At 35.1% G+C, this 25,731-nt stretch overlaps 1 protein-coding gene and 1 long non-coding RNA gene across 6 annotated transcripts in view; one reads left to right on the plus strand and one right to left on the minus strand.

Annotated features, from left to right (window-relative positions):
• Nucleotides 1–563: 563 nt before the first annotated feature.
• Nucleotides 564–25,731, minus strand: part of VPS13A (vacuolar protein sorting 13 homolog A) — a 110,664-nt gene continuing 85,496 nt past the window's right edge. For 2 of the 4 annotated variants that reach the window (XM_065663629.1, XM_065663628.1), the window contains exons 61-72: nucleotides 24,357–24,502; nucleotides 24,136–24,217; nucleotides 23,063–23,176; nucleotides 22,532–22,607; nucleotides 22,272–22,435; nucleotides 21,911–21,956; nucleotides 21,526–21,649; nucleotides 20,405–20,519; nucleotides 9,855–9,940; nucleotides 9,096–9,219; nucleotides 7,480–7,554; nucleotides 564–3,478 (exon numbers count right to left, since the gene is read on the minus strand). In XM_065663629.1, coding sequence (XP_065519701.1) covers nucleotides 3,428–3,478; nucleotides 7,480–7,554; nucleotides 9,096–9,219; nucleotides 9,855–9,940; nucleotides 20,405–20,519; nucleotides 21,526–21,649; nucleotides 21,911–21,956; nucleotides 22,272–22,435; nucleotides 22,532–22,607; nucleotides 23,063–23,176; nucleotides 24,136–24,217; nucleotides 24,357–24,502 — 1,203 coding nt within the window. In that variant the 3' untranslated portion in view covers nucleotides 564–3,427. Of the gene's footprint in view, nucleotides 3,479–7,479; nucleotides 7,555–8,009; nucleotides 8,219–9,095; nucleotides 9,220–9,854; nucleotides 9,941–17,675; nucleotides 19,247–20,404; nucleotides 20,520–21,525; nucleotides 21,650–21,910; nucleotides 21,957–22,271; nucleotides 22,436–22,531; nucleotides 22,608–23,062; nucleotides 23,177–24,135; nucleotides 24,218–24,356; nucleotides 24,503–25,731 lie in introns of those variants that run through there. The other 2 variants (XM_065663631.1, XM_065663632.1) reach the window with 2 other exon arrangements.
• On the plus strand, nucleotides 10,979–22,872 carry LOC136005792 (uncharacterized). Of its 2 annotated transcripts, XR_010608883.1 has the most exons (3): nucleotides 10,979–11,678; nucleotides 20,446–20,544; nucleotides 22,274–22,872. It is a non-coding gene; the product is annotated as an uncharacterized LOC136005792 (long non-coding RNA). The 2 variants fall into 2 exon arrangements; XR_010608882.1 differs by lacking the exon at nucleotides 10,979–11,678 and having other exon boundaries at nucleotides 17,580–20,544.

Here is a 25,731-nt window from a genome sequence, read left to right on the forward strand (position 1 = left end):
ACTATCACCTAGTAATATTAATCTCATCTTAACTAGTGGTGGTATTTGTTGTTTGCAGATAAATGGCTAAAAATAACTCTAAATAAAAGACCTTAGTGACTTGTTTCATATGTGAGTATTTTGTAAAGTGCTAAAGATAATAAACGGCTAATGACATAGATACAGAAATCTTTTGGGGAAAACCAGATTCTTACGAAATCCTCTTTTTCTCTGGCAACATCATCTTACCTTTTGGCAATGCAGAAAAAAAAAACCAACCAAAAACCAAAAAGCACAACAAACCCTCCCTCTCCACCACCACCACCCCCCAAAAAAAAAAAAAGTAGCTCATACATGTGAATGCAGTTATTAAAATCTTGTCTTGATAATAAACCAGAGGTGAAGATTAAGGTCTGTATTCTGCTTTTACCAAGATGGCTGCAACAGAAATTTGACCTTGTGTTCTCAGAGAAAGGATTTGCCGTAATTTGTCAATTTCTACCTATGAAATTCTGATTGATGGTATTACCTGTTAATTAAATCAGCATATAAAGAAAATGAATAATAATCACATTCCAGTCAAATAAAATTCAGTTTCACTTTATTCAAGGTGAAGAAGAGGTTGGGAGGTAAGAGGGAGGAAGTGGTAACCAAGAGAGCCATGCCACACAAAGCCATGCAGCTGAACAAAAAGAGGTGCAAATAGATTTGTAAATGTTTTAGCAATGTGTCTGGCATCTCTGATTCTATGTTTGGTTTGCCATCGATTTCTTAGAGGTAGTTCTAACCCTTAACAAACTACTACTGAGAACCCAAATGACTTTTCTCAAAGGTATTAAGCTTAGGTAACAGCCATCTAGAAGAGAAACTGTTCTTCCATACTTAAATAAAGGCCATGGTATACTTTTAAATACCACAGCAGGCAGACCTAAATGCCTACATTTTAATTTTTATTGATATCCCCTTGTCTAATTGCATATAAATTTTTAATAAAATTTAATGCATCTATTCTGCCATCTTGTTGAAAAAACATGCATATTGCAATAAGGAATGAGGCACAGCAGAATGGACATCTCAAACAACTTGGAGTAATCCAGAAAACTACTCTGTGGTGTAAATTTGAACACCTTCCTTCTTGCCCCCAGCTCATGTATAGTTAAAACAGGGAACAGGTGTCTGCCGAGAAATGGCAAAATTCATTTATGTCTGTATGGAGAAAGCATAAAAAAAATATATTTAAAAAAAAAAAAAAAAGAAAAAAGAGGGGGAATAGCTACAATTTACTGACTAGAAAAACAAAACCAGAAAATCATGTTGTCATTAAAAGCGGAAACAAGGAGGGAGGTCAGGGCATGTCCCATGTTGACTTTTGAACATTTTCAGTGGTTTAGTTCTTAATTAAGGCTTTTAGTTAGCACAGAAGATAAATATATTTTATACTCTATAGGAAAAATGCAATTTTGGGGGAATTGTTGTGTTTTCCAAACCATGATCTTAACCACAGACATGCACATTTAAAATAAATTCTTCAACATTAATGGTTAAATTGCCTGAAGATTACTGAAGAGCCAGCTGAGATTTGAGGAGTTTGTTGGCAAAATAAATGTAAAAGTTAAGAGTTTGAGATAATATTACTTGAAACAGAGGTTCTGTGAAGAAAAAATATTTAGAATAGGGTAAATTGACGAGCTACACAAATAGGAATGTACAAAGTAATTGCAAGACATACTAGAAGTGAAAGTTGCAGCAGATAGTTAATACAGGGGATAGAGAGAGGAGGAGACAACACTAATCAAGAAATAAATAATGAACTATCATGCCTAAGATGAAAAGTGACTAATGAAAAACAAATTACAGCTACAGAATGGTACTCAGTGCACCTAATAACACTACTTATCTAAGGCAAAGTATTCTATTAAGTTTGGCGTGATTATAACCTGAGTTAATACTCTTAGTACGTGCTTAGTGTACAAACAAGTGGAGCGACACAGTCATTGTCAGAATTCAGGATTCCCTTATGATCTTTTGATTCAATTTACAATTTATGGGAAGAATTACAAGATTACATGTATTTTGCAACCTCCTAAACGGTTACTCAACCCTTAAAGATTTAACAGTAAACTAAAGAACTGCAAATGTAGGTTAGCATGCTCGTCATTTTAGATTTTACAATAATGTGACAATTTGGATCTCTCAGCACTAGCAATCTGCAATGTAGAATTATATCCTGTAGCTATAAATATTCCAAACAATTTTGAAATAATATTTTGGCAGTAGGTACTTACCAAATTTAACAGATATTTTGAAGATTCTTATATGGGAATTTACAGAAACCTTCATATAAAACTGTACTTTTTTTCCTGTACTTTTTGTATCAATGGCAGTAAGCACTCATTCAACAATACTATGACTACTACTTCTCAGGAATAAGCAGAATTGCACACATTCAGGCACTCTCTATTAAAGTTCTGCTGTCTGAATAGGAAACAAAAAAGTTTCCTTGGGTAAGAAAAGTTCATAAAAGCAACTGTGAAATACTGTATTTTTTATTAATTAATATAAATTTGACTTTGTCACTTGCTTAGCACACAATACTGTGTAATCAAAGGCATTTATTTTTGGTATGCAACAGTGCACTTATAACCCCATAAACTCCTTTTTGAATTGCAAGACTTAATAAGTTACTTAAAGTGATAGGCTTTAATTAATATTTTTAGTGCAGAGATATATTAATTCTCCCCATTATATATATCTGTAAACTGTTATACTTTCACGATACTGATAGAGGTTCTGCAACATTTCCTGAAGTATCAAAGTGGTACTATATGTTAAATTCATTGTGACCTGGTCCATTCATTTACAAAAAGAAACTGGCGTTCACTAAGCAGCCACTTCTGTCATCATCTAAATTACACTTTTCTCATCAGTAGCCTCCTTCTTAGAATTTGAATTGTAAGACTAGTGATTATTAAGTTAACATTTCCTTTGATAAAGAAATCTGCATTTCAATACAGCCTCAAGTCATATGAAAACTAAGTCTGAAACGAAGGACTGATTTTCAGTATAATTTGATTTGCTCTGAATAGGACTGTAAGATTTATTCCAGAGTTCAATTTCACTATCAAATGTAATGGTAAAAACAAGTTAATTTTACACTGTATTTATAAAAAACTAAATCTGGAACTCTTAACATTAAAAAAAAAAAAAATCACACCTAAACACAAGCCAAAACTTGGCAAAAATTTTTTGAATGCTAGATTTTTTTTTTTACTTCATGTCATCTATTTTTGTTATATAGCCATAGAATGTTATGACCATGACAATTTCATAATTCTTTCTTCCCTCCTCTTTTTGCTTTTGTTGCCGATATGTAAGTAGTTTTGCTTGTTACAAAGGAATTAAAAGGTAGTTGTTCAGTATTCTTCGTATCTTGATGCTTCTCCATTTATTACAACTTCGGCTGAGTCTCTCTCACTTCTTCCAATTTAGAAAGGATCCACTGTGTGAAGAAAAAGGAAAAAATACAATGTTTCCTTGGTTAAAAAGCATGCAATGCAGGTGAAAATTATATTGTATTGGTCAGCCACTTAAAAACGTGTTCTCTTCCTAACCAAGTTCTAACACAGTGTTCAAAAATGGTGTTTAAATACCAATATTTTACACTGAATGGCATACCTAATTAAACTGTCTAGGTTGGTATTTCAGTTTCATGGTCTATATTTCAGTGAAATATTTTTTAAAAATAAATGACATTATCATTGCACCCACATGATTATTAATGCTTTTGCATTAGTCACACCTCTAGAAAAACCACAAATGACAATAGAGAAGCAAGGAAACCAAAAGACAGAGGACAACAATACGTTGCAGCGTGATCAAACAGTTATTTAGAAAGACGCTTTCTTGAACAGTATTTGGTGAAATTCAGGAATTTTGCATTCACATGTTTACTCAACATGAAACAGAAATTAGTCACCTGAGAGTTCTAAAAAGAAAAAGAAAAAAAAAAAAATGGTGTGGGGTAGTGACATGGAAATCCATGGCAGAAGATAAAGGTACACAACAGGACTGCCATGAGAAATGTGCGTAATGCTTTCAAAGAAGATGACTAGATGATTAAAATCAGATTCTGTTACTGCATCAGGTTTTATGTTACAGATCATTAGGATGGCATCCCCTCTCCAACAGAAGCTCACTCCCTCAAGGAAACTCAAAGAAGCCAGAGCTTCTGTATAGCAGGTTCCTGAAGGTTTGAAAGAAAAATCGGCAAGAAAGAAACTGTTGAATTGGCACCTCTCACAGACGGAACACCATAGCAGACTGACAATGACAGAATCATAGAATAGTTAGAGTCGTAAAAGACCCTAAAATCATCTAGTTCCAACCCCCCTGCCATGGGAAGGAACACCTTACACTAAACCATGGCACCCAAGGCTTCATCCAACCTGGTCTTGAACACCGCCAGGCATGGAGCATTCACAGCTTCCCTGGACAGCCCATTCCAGTGCCTCACCATCCTCACTGTAAAGAACTTCCTCCTTATATCCAGTCCACTTGCCCTGTTTAAGTTTTAACCTGTTACCTCTTGTCCTGTCACTACAGTCCCTAATGAAAAGTCCCTCCCCAGCATATCCTGATAGCCCCCCTTCAGATACTAGAAGGATACTATGAGGTCTCCCCTCAGCCTTCTCTTCTCCAGGCTGAACAGACCCAACTTCCTCAGCCTGTCTTCATACAGGAGATGCTTCAGTCCCCTGATCATCCTCATGGCCTTCCTCTGCACTTGTTCCAACAGTTCCATGTCCTTTTTATGTTGAGGACACCAGAACTGCACACAAGACTCCAAGTGAGGTCTCACAAGAGCAGAATAGAGGGGCAGGATCACCTCCTTCAACCTGCTGGTCACGCTCCTTTTGCTGCAGCCCAGGATACAGTTGGCTTTCTGGGCTGCGAGTGCACACTGAAGCTGGCTCATGTTTATTTTCTCATCAACCAACACCCCCAGGTCCTTCTCTGCAGGGCTGCTCTGAATCTCTTCTCTGCCCAACCTGCAGCTGTGCCTGGGATTGCTCTGACCCAGGTGTAGGACCTTGCACTTGGCATGGTTAAACTTCATAAGATAGGCATCAGCCCACCACACAAGCGTGTCAAGGTCCCTCTGGATGGCATTCCTTCCCTTAAGCGTTATCAACTGAACCACACAGCTTGGTGTCGTCGGCAAACTTGCTGAGGGCACACTCAATCCCACTGTCCATGTCAGCAACAAAGATGTTCAACAAGATCGGTCCCAACACTGATCCCTGAGGGACACCCCTTGTTACTGGTCTCCAGCTGGACACTTGGCCATTGACCGCAACTCTTTGCATGCACCCATCCAGCCAGTTCTTTATACACTGAGTGGTCCACCTATCAAATTGATGTCTCTCCAATTTAGAGACAAGGATGTCGTGTGGGATAGTCAGGCAGGATTTCCCCTTAGTGAAGTCATGCCGGCTGTCACCAAGCACCTTGTTGTTTTTCATGTGCCTTTGCATGCCTTCCAGGAGAATCCGCTCCAAGATTTTGCCAGGCACAGAGGTGAGACTGACTGGTCTGTAATTCCCCGGGTCTTCCATTTTCCCCTTCTTGAAAATGGGGGCTATATTTCCCTTTTTCCAGTCGTTGGGAACTTCACCTGACTGCCATGTGACATTCAGTGACATTTCCCTTCATACTCACATTCCTGTTGGTTTTGTGAGGTTCATGGGCCTTTCTAGGAAAGTGTGCAAGCCAACAGTTTTGTGTAAGTTTTTCAGCTTTCTTTTCCTTTCTTATGACTTACAGCATACACAATATGATGCACTAATTGGAGTTTTGGAATTACTCCTGATTTAGCTGGGGCACAGATGGGATTTCCTTCCCACACAGACTACTTGAGACAAGGAAGTACAAAATGAAACATAATCTTCTGTAAATAAGTCAGTTCAGTTGGATGACTTTGTAACAATAGCAATGGAAAGTAACTCAGGTAAATGTTTCACAAAACTTGTCAGAATACAGCCAAAGAACATAATAAGAATCCTTGTATAAGATAAATCATTGTAGCTGGCATAGTTTTAGGTCCTTAGGACCTTAGTACAAAAATAACTGTAAGAAAAACAGGACAGAAAAACAGGACGTGTTGATAAAGAGTATCTGAAACCAGCAGATACCCAGGATGTGCTGGTGGCTATGCTAACTGGTAAGTAGAAGGACGGGATGATTATGTCTGCAGTTTTACCAAATCAGTTAAGATGATGTAAGCATTTATCTACTGTGCATGCTTCAAAGATTGCCAGAAAGTGATGAAGATTGGGGGTCATTTATTTCTTCCAACAAAGACCACTACCACGTTGTTGTGCACATGCGGAAATGGGCATGGAATTACGTAAAGTGGTTCTCAGATAGTTAATGAGTATGTATGATGCTTAATGAATATGTATGTTAAGCAACAATTTAACCACAGTCTATATGAGGTTCGGCTGACACACTAGGAGAAGCCATCCCTTGTGTCTCCCACCAATGCAATAAAGAATACCTGTTTGTCAATTTAAATAAAAAAATAAAAAAAAATTTAAAAAGAGCTCAGTACCTCCAAAGAGTATGGACAAGTCAAATTCAGCACGGGGACCTCAAATACCTTGACAGTAATTGCAATACTTTTTGAGGTAACAGTCAAATATTATAACCCAGCTGTGGTTAGAAACTATGCTCATGAAGACAAAAGCAGATGAAAAGGTGCAAAACAACTTAAACTAATGAGAGGATCAACTTTCACAGACTACTTCAAAGCATGATCTTGTAGTACTATATCCCACTGGTATGAATGTATACATGACTAATTTACTGTTTATGAAAAGAATTAGCTATGCTACGAAGAATAAAGCAGAGCTTTTGCAGCCCAGCTACCTCATTGTTCTGGTAGCAGACCTGAACCACTCCTCCTCTCTACTGTAGTCAAAACCAGTGATTACCAAAATGAAGAGGCCATATATCATATAAAATAAAAAGATTTGTATGTCTATTAGGGATTTTCTTCTTTCTTCAAAAAAACTATAAAATCAGGAAGAGGAATGACACCTCATCTCCCCACCCACCTGGAATAAAACTAAGAGTAACTTACAAATATTGTTTTTTCTATTAAAACACACTATTTTAATTCACATTCTTGACTGCTTAGTTTTTGTTAGTAGTACTATTAAATCAGCTGTTTGACAGACAGTTATAATTTCGAAGATTTATAATGAAGTGAAAAGCTTGGTACTTGAGTATTTTTTAAATTCAGTACTGAAGACATCATTGCCATTTCCATCTGTGTCATGGCTGTGTGGAAATGCTGAATTTTAAATAAACATAGTTGTTTCAGGTTAAGAATATTTCTGTTTCACTTTTTAAGCCAAATTTAGCACAGTGCAGCTGTAGTTGTAAAATACTGTACAACAATTTTATTGTAACACTAATTGTAAATATTTTTTACTTTACCTTAGCATCCTCTGGAGTTTTAAAATTAATAATTTTTCCAAATTCTTTGGCATGGAACACAGACTTAACTCGTTCCTAAAAATAAATAAATAAATAAGGAAAAAAGGTAATTCAAAATTGAATTAATTTCTTCAGACTTCACAACTAAGAAGTTATTTATTACTAAGGTAGCTATATAGCTATTTGTTTCAGACAGCCATTACACTGATCTGAGTATGTTCACATTGCATGCATACACCCTGAAAAACTTCATTTTCTGCATGAAAGCACAGCAGAGTGTAACGCTCAAGCAGTAACAGGCTTCCCTTACCATGGAGTCCATTGAGACTCGACCATAAGACTGTGCAGGAATGGAAGGCAGATAATGGAGTATGGGGGGTAACAAAATCCAGTACTCCCTAAGGTTGTAATTTGTCTTTCACCTTTAAGTCATTACTTGGGTGGACATTACACCAATACTGACTTGCAAGTAGTAGAGTTAGCAACTTACGCTAACAGAACATTAGCAGTGATTTGCAAAATACGGTTTTCAACCCTTGATTTCAGTAAAGAGCATACTACAGGTATGTTAATGGACTCTGAAATGACTACTGTGTAGGGGTAAAGATGGATATGTTATTCAGCATTGTCTGAAATGGCAGAAACTCTTAAGAATTACTGCATCCTGTAAAAGTTCACTTGCAGTCAGAAATCCAATTTGGAAGATTCCAAACCAATATGGCTCTGCCTTTCATGCTCTCTGCAATAGAAACAAATAATCTGAGTGAAAAAGTGAATGACTTTATACACTGTCAAGACTGCCCTGACAACCAACATGTGTAATTACACACATGAAGCTTATAAAAAAAAAAAAAGAATAAAAAACACAGTTAAATTCATTGACTGAAATTAAATTCAGTTACCATCTCAACAAGAATTTCAGAGGTAATTTCTTTTATTTTTTTAAGGAACTTCGCCTCTGTAAGTACACTCAGTCACCAGCGGTCATCTTTCTCCTTGTGGCCTTCACCCGTTTACCAGGCAAAGAAAGTTTTTGGATTGTTTAAAGGAAAACTGCAACTGAGAGCAACATACTTCAATTTGCATTGAAAGAGATAAGCATATTTATAAAGATATTAATACTTTATTATACTTTTGCAGAATTCTGTTACTAGCAAATTAAAAAAAAAAAAACCCTTTTTGAAGCACAGTACATGAAAATGTATTGCTCAAATACATTTGAAATTTTGGGATCACCACAAGGTAGGAGGCTAACATTAGCGTATTTCCACAGTGACTGAGTGCATAATAAAAATACCCTGCAGTCTTCTGAGAGTTTTGTTGTATCACCATTTTACAACTATGAACACACCATGAAGTAATGCGTACCAAAAAAAAAAAAAAAAAATCCCAGCGTTCAAGGAATACTTTCATCTGCAAACACCATGTCACAATTCTGCTTAGAACAGTCAGAAGCTAGTTATATGAGGAGTTTGCTCATGACAAATTTCAACTCCCTTCTTTGAGCATTTTTACTAGAAGAGAGATCAAGAATTCAAAGGCGAAAGATCAAGAATTCCGAGTTCAATTCTATACACAGTAAGACAAAAGGAAAACAAAACATTAAGTTCACATACCTTGGCTTCAATGCGTAATCTTCTGCCATCAACGATGAATGGTTCTTTGGTAAATTCATCGTAAGTGTATTGCCATTCACACGTCAGCTGTCCAAATGTCCCTTTTGTCACAAATAACACACCACTATGTATGAGAAAATGAAATTAATAATTTTAAAATCAGTGTAAAAATACTTAAAAGTTATCAAGTAACCCTAGATCTGCTGAAGTCATTAGTTGTTCCAAAACAGTTCTCATCTAATGATACATAACAACCATACAGCATACTTTTAAAGAGTGAATTTTGAGTCTTATTTAAAATACTGTATCTTGTAGCAAAACCGTAGCACTCCTTCTAGCTGTATTTCTATGAAAAGAGGCAACGAGTTCCTATTTGAGAAGAATGCCTGATACTCCACTGCTAGACATCATTTACTCTGTTCCTATATTATCCATTTTTCCCTCAATATGCTAATTTATAAGGGAATCCCACAGTTCTATTGACTTCAGCCTACTCAGATTTATAACAATTCTTCTCAGCTGAAGACCAATATTCCGCTTCTCTTCTTAAATAGAGAAATTACTGTGACACCCAAAACAACACTCCTCTGCTGCACAATCCCCCTGTTAACTGTTGACCCCACTGAAGGCACACTACTAAGCATGCCTTCCCCATTATTTTATCTACATACATGACAGCACAGTTACTAGTCAGCAATCATCAAGGTATGAACATTTTGATGGTAGTTTTAAGTACTTATTCAGAGTAGAACTGTTTACCTTTTTGTAACCATTAACAGATCTGTACTGTTGACCATAGCATGTGCAATGTATCTCAGTTTTGCAAATCTTCCATTTTCAATTTTCTAAAAGAGATAAAAGTTTCATACCTTTGAATACGCTAGTATAAATTCATATGCTAATTTTGTGCTAAAAATGTATTTATTCTCCAAAAATCAAAGTCAGATTATCACTAATAGATCTGTGACAGCTAAAGTTCAAAATTATATATGATTATTTGGTTGCTGTTAATGCAGCCATGCAGACGAAAATCAATAATCAAAACTGTCAAAGAATAATGTAATTTCTCAAAACATTTCAGGAATCAGTTTTCTACATACTTTTAGTACACACCAAACTTCTGCTAATACAATTCTGAGACAACAAAAGAAATAAGGATTAATTTCCCAATTTATGTTAAGTCACCTCCAAAACACTGGAGTATCTAACTCAGGGAACAAATCTATAGTTAACTGTATACAAGAACCCACTGTTGTGTAAACAGTGGGACACTGCACTTGAGGCAATACTTATTTTCTCCATATTCTCGTTTCCCCCTGAATTTACTTCATCATGCCCTGTAATTGCTGTCGGTATTGTAACAGAATATTCTTTCATGGGTATTCTTTAATGGGCAATAATTTTAAAATATTAATGACAGCAGATGAATCATTTTTAGAAACAGAGGCTCTGTAACTTGAACATGACCTGGCAACCACTGGATTTCTGACTTTCTGAGCAATGAGTGATTAAATTAGTGATTGAATTAAGATTGCTGTATCTTAGTTGGAAACTGGCTCCTTGCATGCTTCCCATCTGTTGCAAATTGAAAGCAAAAGAAATTAGTATAAGCCAGTATGATTCAAGAAACCTTTAACTACACACATAATGCTTCAGATATGTATGCCAATATTTAAAAAAATATGTAGGTTACTTCTCAGTGCTGTTAAAATAGCAAAACCATTTAATGAGTATCCATCACCACTGTAAAATGATAAAGACATTTAATTATACATACCCTACAACTTCAAATTTAGCTGCATGGATAACATACTTTTTTAAATCATGCCTTCCCCTAAACATGCTGATTCTTTAGTGACTAACATCAAGAACATTTGATTAACAGGCTCCCAAAAGAGATTTCCATAAATTCTCAGGAAGTTCAGAGTATTCTAGGTAGTAACTCTGTTGGGCTACATAACCACAGCTATGGATCACATGCCTACTTACATAAGTCACTGCTTGAATTTCTGCAAAAGCAAGTGTCAGGGGCAGGATGAATACAGCACGAAGAATGGTATAAGAAATGAGGAATTAAGGGCTTGGAAACTCCTTATTCAAGCTTTGTCTAGGGGTTGCCACACTCCCATTTGTTCCAGAACACAACATGTTGGATGGTTAGAAGATAGACAAGGCTGTATGGACAGACAGCATGGATAGGATACCTGATCCTATGGGCCAGGTCTAGTTCTATTTCCTGATGGATGTTAAGTGTTAGTGGCCTTGTGAGAAAGACAGGGAAAGGGGATAGAAGGCTGACAGGAAGTTACAAAAATAATGTGTGTGGAAAAAGCAAGGGTGGTTCAGCAGAGATAGCAAATACACATCATCGCCTTTAATCTGCAAGACTCTGTGACAATGCTCGCAATTTCTCTTACTGACAAAACATATTATAAATATTCCACAGCATGACCAGTATGTCTCTTCTATTACAAGCAATTACAGGGAAGCATTAGCAGTTCAGCCTTATGAGGGTGGAGAGAATCTGTAGTCTTTGTCCTGCATCAAGGAAGGTAACTTCGTTATCCTTTGCATCACATTGAGGTAAGGCTCTCAATCCGAAAGTTAATCCTCTTTAAGTGGGACTTAATAGAGGGAAGTTAAACTTTCTCTCTTTTCATTAGCCTGCAAGTTAATTTTCAACAAGCCATCTCACCCAACTGTAACTGATGATGAACTGAGAATCACAAAAGTGATTAAGGAAGTACAGTACTTAACTATCACACAGGTTGCAATCCTAAACAAAAGCTATTTAAATGTCCATCAAGTTCCACAAAAAGTTTTTCATTCTACTAAGTGCCACAAGCAAATGATTTGTGTAGCAAAAAATACTGTCAGAATGTAGTATGTGCTGACCTAATTACTCCTCATTGTTAGCAATGAATGACGGTAAACTCAAAGTAATCGATATGCTATAAGATAGAACACAGATAACTTTGTAGATATAAAATACCTACAAACTTCGTTCTGTAGACTGTAGTCTAGAGTTTTTTTTAGACAAGACATGCTAATTGGGAAATAAAGCACAGGAAAATTCTTCACAGTACTTTTGCAAAGGTGCAATCTGTGCCAATGCTGAGCAGTAAATACTTCTAAATATTCTGCCTCTGGATTTTTCTGCCCTTCATTTACAATCTGTATCCCTTCTAGCATTAAGACTTGCACCTATTCATTAGGAAATATATCATGGAGGGATATGCCAATTTACTGCTGATAATTTCTATAGCAGTATCACTACTGCACTCTGCTACCAAAGCGCCTTATAAAACCCAATATAAAAGGATATATAGATGTATAAATACACTTTTAAAACAATTCTACAGTATTTCACTACTGTTTGCAGAAGAACAGCAACTTGGACCACTGTTTGGTGATGCAAAACTGTTATAGTTAATATCGATCACTCATTGTTCAATATTAGTTTCACTACTGTAAGAAAATACTACTAATTTTTAAAACACAACTTCTGTATTTTAAATTAAAAGTGGTTTAATAACCTGATTACTTTAGTACATGTTGTGGTTCAATGACTAGACACAGAAAATGAATGCATCTATTGAATAAAGACACTCCAGCAGCTGTTAAATTTGAAGTAATCCATAAATTCTCTTCTGTGCAAATTATTCTTACCTGTAGTACAAATGCTTTAATGTCAATGCAGTAACCTAACAGTAGATGTGATCTTCTGTGCAGAGATGGATATGCAAATGTGCTCAGTGTCTTTAAAGTGCCATCTCTGTGTTTGGAAAGACTCCTAATCACACCACATGCTTCTGATTTACTGAGAAGCAAGCACAGAGGCATTTGATAATGAAATGGAACAGTCAGAAGTGGAAACAAAACTTAAAATCCATGAACCTTACAGTTCTAGTTCTAGAAAATACTAGCAGTATTTGTGATACAAAATTCAGAATGTTTTATATACTTCTTGAATCATCCCAACTGAAACATGTAAAAAAACAAAACAAAAAAAAAAATCTGCAAGAACTGTCACAACTTAAAAAAAGAGTTATAAATCTGCTGTTCGTTTCTCTTTCTGCTCAGATTCACTTTTTCAATTGGATTTTAGATTGCCAATGTACTTCCTTATTAAATGATTACTATCCAGACATTTAAGTTTTAAAGGCGATTCATTGTTCTTGATAGAAACTCGAATACTGAATATATCTTTCAGTTCAAATTATAAAGTGACTTCCTCCAAAGCTGTAAAATTGCTACTTCCATCAGACTAGCCTGGTGTAATTGCACACCTGGTCTTCACCCCAGAAACATTTAATAACTCTAAGCAGTAGTCAGGTCACTTGATAGATCTAACTTGAATGTGTGTGAAAAAAAGGAGGAAAACCGTCACACAAAGCAAAACAAACAAACAAACAAACAGAAGTAAACCCTTCTTTTTTATACCTGCAAAGTTCTCTCCATGTCCCTTATTAATAAGAATTAAAGTTAATCCTTTATTGGCTAATCCCTCATTCCAGTTATCCTAATGTGCAGTGTCATTCTACAAACAACAAAGCTTTTGTCAATGACATACTAGTGCCTGAATTCAAGATTCTGCTCAGCCATGCAGAGCAGCAACTCCGAAATCAACCCAGTTTTGCCAAAATGAACAGAAATTTGTGGTCAAGGTTAACATTCCAATCTAATGCCACAGTATGCAGGACAGCAAAAACGGACAGCAGCTTTCTGTCAGAATATGAAGCTTCTACTTCACAACAGAAATATTTGCCTATGTTGACTGCAGAATTATCTTGGGTCAATTTTTGATCTCAATACCAAGAGAATTCATTCTATGAGCTGAACAGTGAAACCATACTGATTTACACTTCCACTATGATGACCACATCTAGATGTTCTTTACGTTTCCTGTCAATACAACCAAAATTCTTGGATTTGTAGCTTTTGAAGTGATTACTGCATTGGCAGGGAAATGGCAAAATATTTCAATTTGCTTTTCTGTTTTCTCTGTCATCTAACAAGCTGGTATATACTTTACCTAGGACATTTCTAGTTTTTACTTGCTTTTCCACCATAAAAAGCATTTGTTTTAGACAAGCCAAGATGAAAACCGAGTCATGGAACAAGCTTCCATGTTCTTCTGAAACAACTGCTGTTTGCTGTCCTCAGCAAGCTTCCTCTAAATGTACACAAGTCTTCCATTTAGGGATGAACAATGACTATATAATAATACTCCAAATCTGCACATTTAAGTGGTAAGGATCTTGCTATTTCCTTTAACCTAGACACATTTCCTTCTTTAGAAAACAACAGCAGTGAATCAAGGGAGCAACAAACTAGACAGCATGCATGAATGGATACCTGGCAGGAGTCTGGACAATGCCAGGCAAAAATTAATTTACTTTGAACTTTGGAAGTTATTTCTCCCTATAATTCTATGAAGTGAAATGTCAGTTTTAGAATATTCCACAATAGAGATGTTTATGCTTTAATGTGAACCCAAGCCAAGGGAGGTGAGGGAAGAAGAGAAAGGAGTATGATGTTTTTCCCACTTCTCAGATGTGCTTCCTGGCAAACTGAAGTTTGAGTACTTAGAAATAACAGTCTGTTCAATCCATTCCAAAATTCTACCACCTGATCTGAAGCTTACCTCATGACCAAAAATGGATCATTGAACTGAAAGCTGAACACCTCCACCACAGTAGGACACAGTATTGAAGCACAGCTTTTGAAGGTTTCTCTTCTCTACAAGCTTACATCCACTGCAGCATAGATGAGAAGCAACCTCACCCAACACTGTAAAAGAGCCTTCACAAACTCGTACACTATACAGGTAAATTAAAAATAAAAAAGTTTGAACTTATTTTGGTTTTGAGTAGGCACTGAGAACTCCACTGATTTCATGATGTCAGATGTTTAATGGCATCATGAATGTTCATAAGCATTAAACTACCTTATCTTTCAGCTTTACTCCCTGGCAGGGCAAAGACCAATAATTTCTGGCAGTTCTATACCTTCTGTAAATAACTAATAACAACAAAGGTATAAACAATGTATTAAATCATCCCAGAAATATCTATAGCATCCTTCTGAAGTAGCTTAAGCTTATAGAATCTCCTGAGAAAACCAAAAGACCAAAGAACCCTATTCGAAAGGGATGTACCGGGTAACATCAGAGATAAAAAGCACAGCAAATTCTTCACCTCAGCAATGCGCAACATGTAACCTCATTACCATTACAGACATCATTAAAAGAGTAAAATTAAACACTTGGAAAAAGCTGAATCATCAACTTGTTCTGTAGCTGACAGCAGAAATCATGGCAACCTGAGCTGAAAGGATGGCAGTTAGTCTTGAGGTTTTCAGGAACTGTACTGGATGTCAAATTTAACTGACCAGTGAAAAAGTGGAAGTAAAAATTGTGCAGCCAAAAGTTAGACTATTAAAATACATTATAGTAAAAACTGGGGAGGAGGGATGGGGAGCACGGAAAAGGTGGTCTCTATTTTTTTATATGTTACTGTAAATCCCTAAGTGAAACAATCTCTAAATTGTTTTAGGGTTGGGGGCTTTTGTGTGTTTGGTTGTTGGTTTTGAGTTTTGTGGGGTTTTTTCCATTTTTGGTGCCTTAAAGAGCACCAGTTTTGCTAGTTACCTATTAAACTTCTCACAAGTTTTGGTTCCATGACTTAGAGAAAACGTAAGTCCTAATATCTGAGACAATACAATTTTTTGTTATCCTAAACCCAAATTATTTGTTTATGCAACATATATTCAGAAGGAATTAGACTCAAGACAGAATCAAATAAAATACTTGTACAAAATCACTACTTTTTTCTTATATAAAAACTTCAAAAATAGAACTATATACCATGAAAGAGATACCTTATGGTATTAATCATATATGCCAAATATGCTGGCACTTTTTTATTTTTTAAATTTATTTTTTTTTAGATAGCATACTACAACCTTTCAATCTAATGAGTAAAGAAAGAACTCTTCTTAGTCATGTTCCACTGGAACCTGAATTACTGATACCTGACCCAGAAGTACTACCATTCATGCTGAATTTTACTTCCACAGTCTTAAATTATTTGTAAAATTGTAAGTTAGAAAACTTAAAAGTTAAGCCAACTTGACAGAAAAAACATTTTATTTCTAAAAAAACAACCATATTTGTGCTTTTGCAGGGATTCTTTTTCAGTCACAAATGATTAAATTTCATTCTAAAGCTGTTGCAGAATGAATTAAAAATGCTTTGTTATAAAATTGACATGCTGTCTTGCAAGACAGGTCACTATAGAAGAAAAAATTTTGAAGGGAGGGAGGGAGGAAGGGAGGGAGGGAGGGAGGGAGGAAGGGAGGGAGGGAGGGAGGGAGGGAGGGAGGGAGGGACGGAGGGAGGGAAGGAGGGAGGAAGATCCATTTGTACCTAAAATACTCAAAATCCTAACAAACCACAATAGTCTTTCACCTACTTTGGAAAGATGTCCTTTGGAGATGACGTTACAAAATAAGTAGCAATACATGACCTGTAGCAATGTTAAGGACCAGTAGTTTCAGCTAAAACAAGCTCTCAAACTGATATTGTCCCCTATTATCTGGGAGATCATAGGCATATATATATATTTACTTGGCTCATTGCCAAAAAGATGAGACCATACGCCAGCTTTTGAAAGCATAAGGCCAGAATAAGCAGTCTTATGGATTCTAATGTCTTTTCTCTCAGAATTTTGATAACTGGAAGAAAATGAACAATGAAGGACATGATATTGCCTTTGGTAAATATGCAAACATTTCAGAAGCTCTTATTCTTCTGGAGCAATTCTACTTCTTCAGTGCTGGCAGAAGAGTTAATTCTTACTAGAGCACTTACTGGTATCTAAATATCTATTGCAAGAGATATGTAAAATGTAACACAAAAATGTGAATTCAGCAACAAACCCCCCCAAAAACCCCCCCAAAAAACACACCAAAAACCAACCAAACAAACAAATCACAACAAAAAAGCAAAATCTGAGCAAGCATTCCAGTGAATACAGAATAAAACATTTTTAAAAGAAAGAAATACCTTGAAAAGCCATATGGAAGAATTTATAATACAGAATTGTAGTGCTTCAATGTTATTTTTACATCGCATGTCAAGATAAATAAAAAAACTAAATATCTTTGCATGTTACATATGCTTTACTACACAGAGCCTTGTAAAAGTACTGCTATTTTCTCCAGCTGTCTGTGATTTTACATAGGGTTTAGTTTTGGGGTGAATTTTTTGCTTTCTTTGTTGCTATGAAAATGAAAATATTGATTTAATATTTAAATAATTATTAATATTTAAATAATATATGGTCTCAAACAAAAAAAAATTAAATAAATCATTATTTTCCACATCTAAGAATTCCAAAGGATACACAAAATAATAATTTAAAAATTAATGAAAAATTAAAAATTAAAATTTTATGTTAAATGCTCCTTTCAAAATACATGTATTTTATCTTTTGAAGACTTCTATAGGCCATTTAGTATTTTCACATAACCTAGTTCCAGGAAACATGAGAAATAACGTGGAACAGAACAGATGAATCCATTTTAGATATACTTAGACATGTTTATTGTTAAAAAGAAAATCAGACAAAATACTTTCGAAATATGAAATAAAGAAAACAGTCAAACAGCATTTTAACACCAGTAATGACTGTACAACCCAGTAAAGTTTTACTAAGCATTTAAAAGCATTCCATCTAGCAAATTATAATCAAAACCTGTCAAACACATAAATGCAAAAACATTAAATACACTTGATAAAAACATATCTGGAAATAAACTCTAAGTCACGGTATTACTATTTCTTCCTATTATTCAATACTACTTTCACCTCATGTCCAGTTTTATGTGTAAGACTATTTTTATTATATTCTTTGCTCCTTTGCTTAGCACTTATTATCATACAGTTTATTTCCCCGCACTTTTTTGCACAGTTTTAAAAATAAGAATTTAGTATCAGACAACCCCATCTTCTCAGTGGGAATTATAGCAGCAACATTTAACACTTTAAGGTCAAAAGTGACAAAAGAAATGTATATCTGTTACAGTCCATATTATCCTAACTGTCATCATCATCATCATCACTACTACTGTGAGTCTTAGTCCATTCCCTGTAGGCCTGTCTTTTCTGAAAGCATGGTAAAGGAAGAAGAAAGCAGAAGTGTTAGTTTAGAAGTATTAGTTTGTCTGGCAAGTTTGTTAATTAAAGCAAAATAAATCCCCAGAAAACAAATTCTGAAGTGGCATCCTAGTTTAGGACACAAAATGAGCACACGGAATCTCCTATATCCTACTTCCTTTAATTAACATATACAACCTCTAAAGCACCAGAAGAAATGTTATTCCAATCTAATCCAGTAATCATCGAAAATGCTACAACACAGTGACTGTAGTGGGACCAGTCACCAGACCTGTATACATGGAAATAATACAAAATGGGAGAATAATCTTTTTTCCCTGTAAGGAAACATTACGCTATTCCAATTGCCTCAGACTGGGGACATGTAATACACTAAGACTCATGCAAAAGAATTATGAGTAAACAGAAGCATTAAAAGTAAAACATTAGTACACTTCAGGGTAAAGAAAGATTAAGGAATCAAACATACTATATCAGAAATCAATGTCTGACAGAAAAAAAAAAGCAATTTAGTATTTTCTGATTTGACTGTCTACAGGGAGACTTATAACACTGTTTAGAGCTTTCATAACACCTCTTGAAGAGTTCTGCCTTAGTTCTGCCTTAGAATCATCATTAGTAGTGAAAACTAACACGAAACATACAGTTTCTCAACTTTAGCTACTTTCAAAATGGTGGCTGTCATAAAAAATTTGACAGGCATGCTTTTGTAAGTTGGATTTTGAAGGTGGTGGTACTGTACCCAACCAAATGGCAGAAAAACTAAAATCACACATTACATTGCAGAATTTTTAAAAGGTTTCTCAGAAAAACTAAATAAAAACCAAAACATGAACATGTACAAATTTAAGAAGCAAAAGCAATGCAAAGTCATTAGGGAAGTCAGCACAGTAGAGCTCACTCGGCTTGCTAGTGTTTGGTTTAGTGGTACGCTTTAGGTCAGAGAAGGGGATGTTTTGGAATTCATTTTCTTGAAAGAAAGAGGAGAAAGATTATGCCATTCATTATTTTACTAATGGCGTTAAGTTGCCAGTAGTAGCTTTTAATTATGTTTTAGTTAAGGCAATACTGCTTTATAACACTAGCTTTAAATTGGAGAGCATGGACTAAAGCTACCTCATTAGAAGAAGAGCGGAGGCATACATACTACTTATTCTCACAAGAACTTTCACACTCTGCTGAACTAGATCACCAGTGAATGGTATGGCAAACATTGCTGAGATACCCAAAAAAGGACAATCCTCTTCTACCAGAAAACAAAAGACACACTGATAAAATGCAGAAGAAACAGTCAACCTTACTGGAACTGGACATGAAACAAAACAGCGATGGCAATTCTCAAAATAGTCTAAAATTCTTCTTATTTACTTCTCCAAAAAGGTTATTTCTATACAACTTCTCCAACTCTTCCTTGGTACACTGAATTCTTCAAAGTTTATTCAAAAATTCTGTTTACACTCATGCAATCACTAATTACTACTTTATTTCTTATGTTTGAATATTTCTAAAATACAGTTTTACTTCAAACAGAGAATAAAATAGAAACTTTCTCAGCTGCACAACAGTTAGATTATTTTTACTTTTATATCTGAACCAAATCTGTTAAATGGCAGCTAAATTATCCTGCTCAGCATCTTCATGCAAGTAGCACTCCACTAGAAAAAAGTCTTATTTCACTGACTGTAGTACAAAACAGATGCACCTATTTTAAGAGTTTAAAAATCTGCTTTACATAAAATTGATATTAAAAAGTCATGGCTTAAGATGTGTATTATGAATTTACTGAAAAAAGTATCTTTAGCATCACAATTTATCAAAGACAAAAAGACAAATGTTCTTCTTCTTTCAAAAGGTTTTCTATCTTGCACAAACCTCTACAGATACACTATAAGTTAGTGTATAAAATACAGCATATAAAATGCTATAAATTATGGTGTCTTCCTCAGAAGCTGTATCACAGAAACTAAACCACCAAAGTGGTCATAAGCGTAAGAAATTAAACTTCTTGACTACTGAGTCACTAAGTAAGAGGTGGCAGGGAATTTAAGAAATGTGAAATATGGCAAAATACTTATTTCAACATATGATAAGCTTAAATGTATGTCAAATTATCTTTCATTTCCTTCACCTGTAACATTTGACTTCCGGTTCCATCTCTTAATCTGTAAGGTCTAATAACTCCATCTTCACCAAAGAAGCGAGGCGGGCGCAGGCTTATCACGTCTTCTGATGAATCTGTAACTCTGACAACAAAGTCAGAGATTTAAGGTATGTGTCGTCATCTCTACTCAGCTATAATATTTAGCAAAGGCTATAAATTATTTTTAAATACAGATTAAATTAAAGTACTAGCAAAACAGCTGTGCTGTCTATGTATGTACTTTTGCATAAAAGTAGACATTTGAGTAGATATTCCAAAGATTTTACTCAGAAATCTATTTCAGAGAATGATTATTAGAAAATTCAGTGGCACAGGGTAGCACAAACTTAATTACTGTCCAAGTATTGTACTTTGAAACTTCAGCGTTAAAGACTTCTGTGTCATACAGACTTCTGCTTTGATATTTTTCTTGCATCTCTCTGCTAAAGAACTTAAGAGTGGAAAACAAGAGACTGGCAACCTTACAACAGCAGAAGTGGTCTGGCTCACTAAGGGCCATTAAACAGCTGTATCCATACAAAACTACTAAATGCCCCCTCAAAACACTTCCTCCTACTACTTAAACATTACAGTGTGAAATAGTGTACAGAAACAGGTTTATGAAAATAAGACTATCACAGTATTCAATATGCACTCCTAACAGTTCTGAGTCTGAACAAGCAGGACAGATCCTGGCATGACCAAATAGTACTGGAACTCATCTTATATAGTAGTAATAATATAAAATGTAGTTTTTGAACTGAGAAACCCTTTTTTCCCCTGTATTTGGGATACAAGGGAAAAATCAGAAATTGAAGAAAGTCTGACTGTTGAGGATTTTAAACTAGTTTCTTTGGTAATGATAAAAATGCCTGAGATTTGATATCGTGTTTTTTAAATGCTATCAACTGTGTGTTTTTTAAAGAGCCACCTATTTAGTGTATCAATAAGAATATGTGTAAGGTTTTTTCCTAACTCATCTTTATTAATGACTAAGTTGAAAGATCCAGGAACACCGACACAAAAGTGATAAAAAGACATAATGTACTGCTGCAACGACTATTGTCTGTTTCATGCTGTATGTCATTCTTCACACTTATTTTACTTACTTCTTAATACCCTGAAATGTGCTGCTTGCCATGTCTATGATTCCTCCCGTAGGCCTAGCTACTGCTCCCACTAAGCCTTTTCCAACACCTTTGAAAAAACCAGCTGCTCCTTCTTTCTGAGCTCCTAAAACGATTAAATGCAGAAAATAATTATAAAGCACTGAAGTTTTATTACAGTCTTAGCAAACTTAATTACCATTTAATTACTTAATATACAATCACACAGTCTCCTCCACACAAATTTCATGTAAACAATATTTTAACTAAAAGTCAATACAAAAAAACAAACCTCGACAGAGTTTTATAACTTAAGAATTATGTCCCATCAAGTACCAAGAATTTACCATCACATGAACAGTTAATGTATCAGAAGACCTAAACTTACCTCTTATTGGTTTCGTAACTATTCCTGTTATGCCACTGACAAAACCCTGCAAAGAGAAATGAAAGACATTATAAATATGCTTTCAGATTATAGTTTTCATTTTTCTTCACTGAATAGCCTGAAAATACATTTGTTGGAGTATTCTAAAATTCACTACAAGTTAACAGAATGAGCAGCAGCTGCTTCACAGTTCTTACCTTCTCTTCTGTCCTCACATATTTTTTATTTAAAATTATCACTCAATTGTAGCCATATATTTGCAAAACAAGAATTAAAATAAAGGGTAAGTATGTCAGCCTCTGTATTTGTTACTCTTGCCTGAATAAAATTCATTAATCTTTTAACTTTTTTTTCTCCTTACAGAAACTAATCCTTTTCCTCCACGAGTGATACCCTCTCTCAGACCAGTGGGCTGTTTATTCATGGCTTCTCTCCTTTTCTGCTGGTAATCCTCATCCATAGTTATCGCAGCTACTCCTTTTGCCATAGCACCAGTGATTCTTGATGCAGCACCAGCTAATCCACCTGTTGGAAAATAAAACAAAATGCCAATGCAATTTACAAGAACTCACCTAGATTGCTTACTATTAAGTATACTACCATGATAATGCCGAAGCTTACCAACAGCTCCCCCTACAAGTGCTTTGAATCCTAGAGCCATTCCTTCTACAAATTCTTCAGGACCCTGGATGGCTCCCTAGGAGAAAAAATGATGCATTTATGTTAAGCTTCAAATAATATTTGAAAGTGTGTAATGCGTATTATGTTTTCATTGTAATTATATCTAACAAAGACAGCACAAACATGAGACAAAGTGATAAAATGTCAAAGTGACCACGAGAGCACCTGTGAGAAAAAGACTTTTTAGAACACTATTTCATTCCCTGATGTCCACTTATTTTAAGGCAAATTGAAAAGAGCAGATTTATTTTAAAATAAAGTCTTTTGTGAATTAAGTTAAATGGGCTACTCTCTTGTTTTCATCTCACTTGAACATTCCAGTAACTTTTCCTGGCACTTTCAGTTCTAATTCTAAACTTCTAAATTTCAATTCTAAACTTGTAAACAGAAAAGGCATTAATATATCCACATTTTCAATCTGTTTCATATCTATTTCCTTGTCCTACATTTCATAAGGCAGGAGATCTTTACCTGGTAAGGTTCATAGAAGAATGCTTCTACTCCTTCAGATAAGCCTCTTATGAATCCAAATGGATTACCCAAGACATCAAGTCCAAGAATAAGAACATACATCTGTTTAATAGCCTGTAATAAAAATCGTGATCAGTAAAAATATTTCAGAAATTACATTAAACCAAAGGCAAACAGTGTATACCCAGATTTTTAAAAAGCAAAACACTAGTTTAATATGAAACCCTAAAATTTACTTGGAAAAAGTAGTTGCATTGTAAAGTATCTTACAGTGAGTAAATTATATTAAGTCAGCCAAATAAATGTTATTTCTTACAAGCATATAACCAACACTGATGTTCTTAAGATTTCACAAAGCAAGCACGTTTACCTAGACTTTTTTCATGCTACCGGACAAAACTTGGTTTGTTTGGATATGCTGAGAAAATTTTGATTGTCACTGCAAAACATCACATCTGTATCTATATTAAATGCAATTCAAGATTTCAAATATTCCCTCCAGGAAAAGAAAGGGGCAGAGAACAGCAGATAATTTGGTCACCAGTTAAAGCCCTTTGTAGGTCTTTCTCCTTCAAAGACGGACAGAGCACTAAACTAGTACATCCAAAGAATTCCTTATAATTAATGATGGATGGACAGAAGAGGACTAATTCTTTTATACAAAAGCATCTCTCTGCTAGATTGTCTCCAGTGAATTACAGGACCTGAAAAGTACACAAGGGCCAAAGAGGGATCAGAATTCATATACTACTAATGTCCAAGAAAAAGCATCAATGTTTTGATGCCAGTTCTGCTCTATCGGAGTGGCACTGTGTTTGCTTCCACTTTCCTTTCCACCAGGTTGTTTTGTTAGCCATGCCACTCTTCCCCTAGTCATAATTCAGAAAAAGTACTTGCCCTCAAAGTAAATGTAAAAGAATTCAACTCATGAGTGATTGTTTTCTATGTTTTTGTGCATTTAACCTTTAGACAAACATTTAAGGCTGAAAGTAATTTTATTTTCATAGAACCGAAGCATGCAGCAGCACTTTCAAAACAAATATGCCGGTATACTGAAATTTACTTATGCTAACCTGTTTCGAATAATGCCTTACAACTGCTGATTGGAGCTGTTGTGTAGTACAGAAGTGATAGCTGAGTTCAAAGAATGCCAACCTAAAAAAAAAAAAAACAAACAAAAAACAAACACAAACCACCAAAAAAGTCTTTATTAAGCAGAGCAAAATAAAATCTAACATACGTAATATTGATTTAATCTTTGGAAGTAATCTTGATAGTAATATTTTTAACCTACTTGAAGACAACATCTTGCACATCTGTGAGGGTGGCGCCTATACTCTTCAGCAGGAGATTCAAGGACTGAAGTGGTATCAATTCTTTCTTTCTTTCTTCTTTGTTACTGTCTTCTCCACCAGTACTGAGTGAAAAGCTTAAGTGTAACTAAAGGATAAAAATGAGATTGGGAAATAACATAGTTAGTTATTAGGAGTATTGTATTTATACCTTTATAATCTCTTAGGCAATTTAAACATTGAGATAAAATATTCCTAATCTTAACTGAAACCAGACTGACTTTGTAAAAGAGAACATAAATACACCACGCAGGGCAATAAAAAACAGAACAAAAAAAAAAACCATTGATCATTAAAGTCAAACTGAATAACTGGAACTACCTTTAAGAAAACAAGAAGTTGAAATTGCTTACTCATGTTTTCAGACAAGGTCTGCAGAATCTTTCAGCTATAATTTAGGTTATATTAGCTTGTTTCTAAAACATCTTGTTTCCATAAGTAGTAACTAAATTTAAAGCAGGCTGAAAATTATAACATAGCATGGTGTCCAAGAAAGAACGAGAAACAAAAGCCTAAAAAGAATTCAATATTAACATAAGTTTTACTTGTGGGGTATGTATACAAGTGGGATACGTATACAAGAAAAACCCACCTGTGCAGACCTGAAGTAACTGAAGTATTTGTTTCACAGGAATTCAGGAGACAATCTCAAAAGAGATTAATACTCAGAAAAATTTCTCAAAGGGCTCTATAGCGCACAAGCATATTCAGCAGTTTTCAAAACCAGATGAAAAGAAGTTACACCTATTTCCATTTCTCTGAAGACAACACTATGTGTCATTCATTAACGGTATAACAGAGCTTAACTGTAGCTCATCTTAAAGATATATAGCTCATATTGGGGAATCACTGTCACTTAATTCACAGCTCTATATTGACTTTATAACCTTTAAAGACTAATATTTTATTGGAACCTGAAGCCTACTAATTCCATTCTGCGTCCTCCCTGTCATCTTTTTTGTTAAATGTGACAGAATACATTCAAAGACAAGCTTTTATCTTCTTTGATACAAAGTGTTCACTTTGTTATCTTAACATGTAAAGGGCATTTTCTTTTGTCCAAGTTCTGAGCAGTTTTTGTAGTAAAAAAACTGGAGACATATCTATGAACACCTAAATGAAGATACAATGAAACAGCTACTAAGTACACTTGGAATGCATTAGACTAAACCATTTACATAAAGCTAGCCAAGCATTTTCCTGTTCCAATAGCAGACCAATTCTAACATCTCAACAGATACTGTAAAGAGCTGAAAGCCAAATCAGTCTTTGATCCCTTTCCCATGGGATGGAGGGAAGATTCTTCTATTAAGAAGG

Source organism: Lathamus discolor, chromosome Z (assembly GCF_037157495.1).
Source record: "Lathamus discolor isolate bLatDis1 chromosome Z, bLatDis1.hap1, whole genome shotgun sequence".
Lineage (NCBI taxonomy): Eukaryota > Metazoa > Chordata > Aves > Psittaciformes > Psittacidae > Lathamus > Lathamus discolor.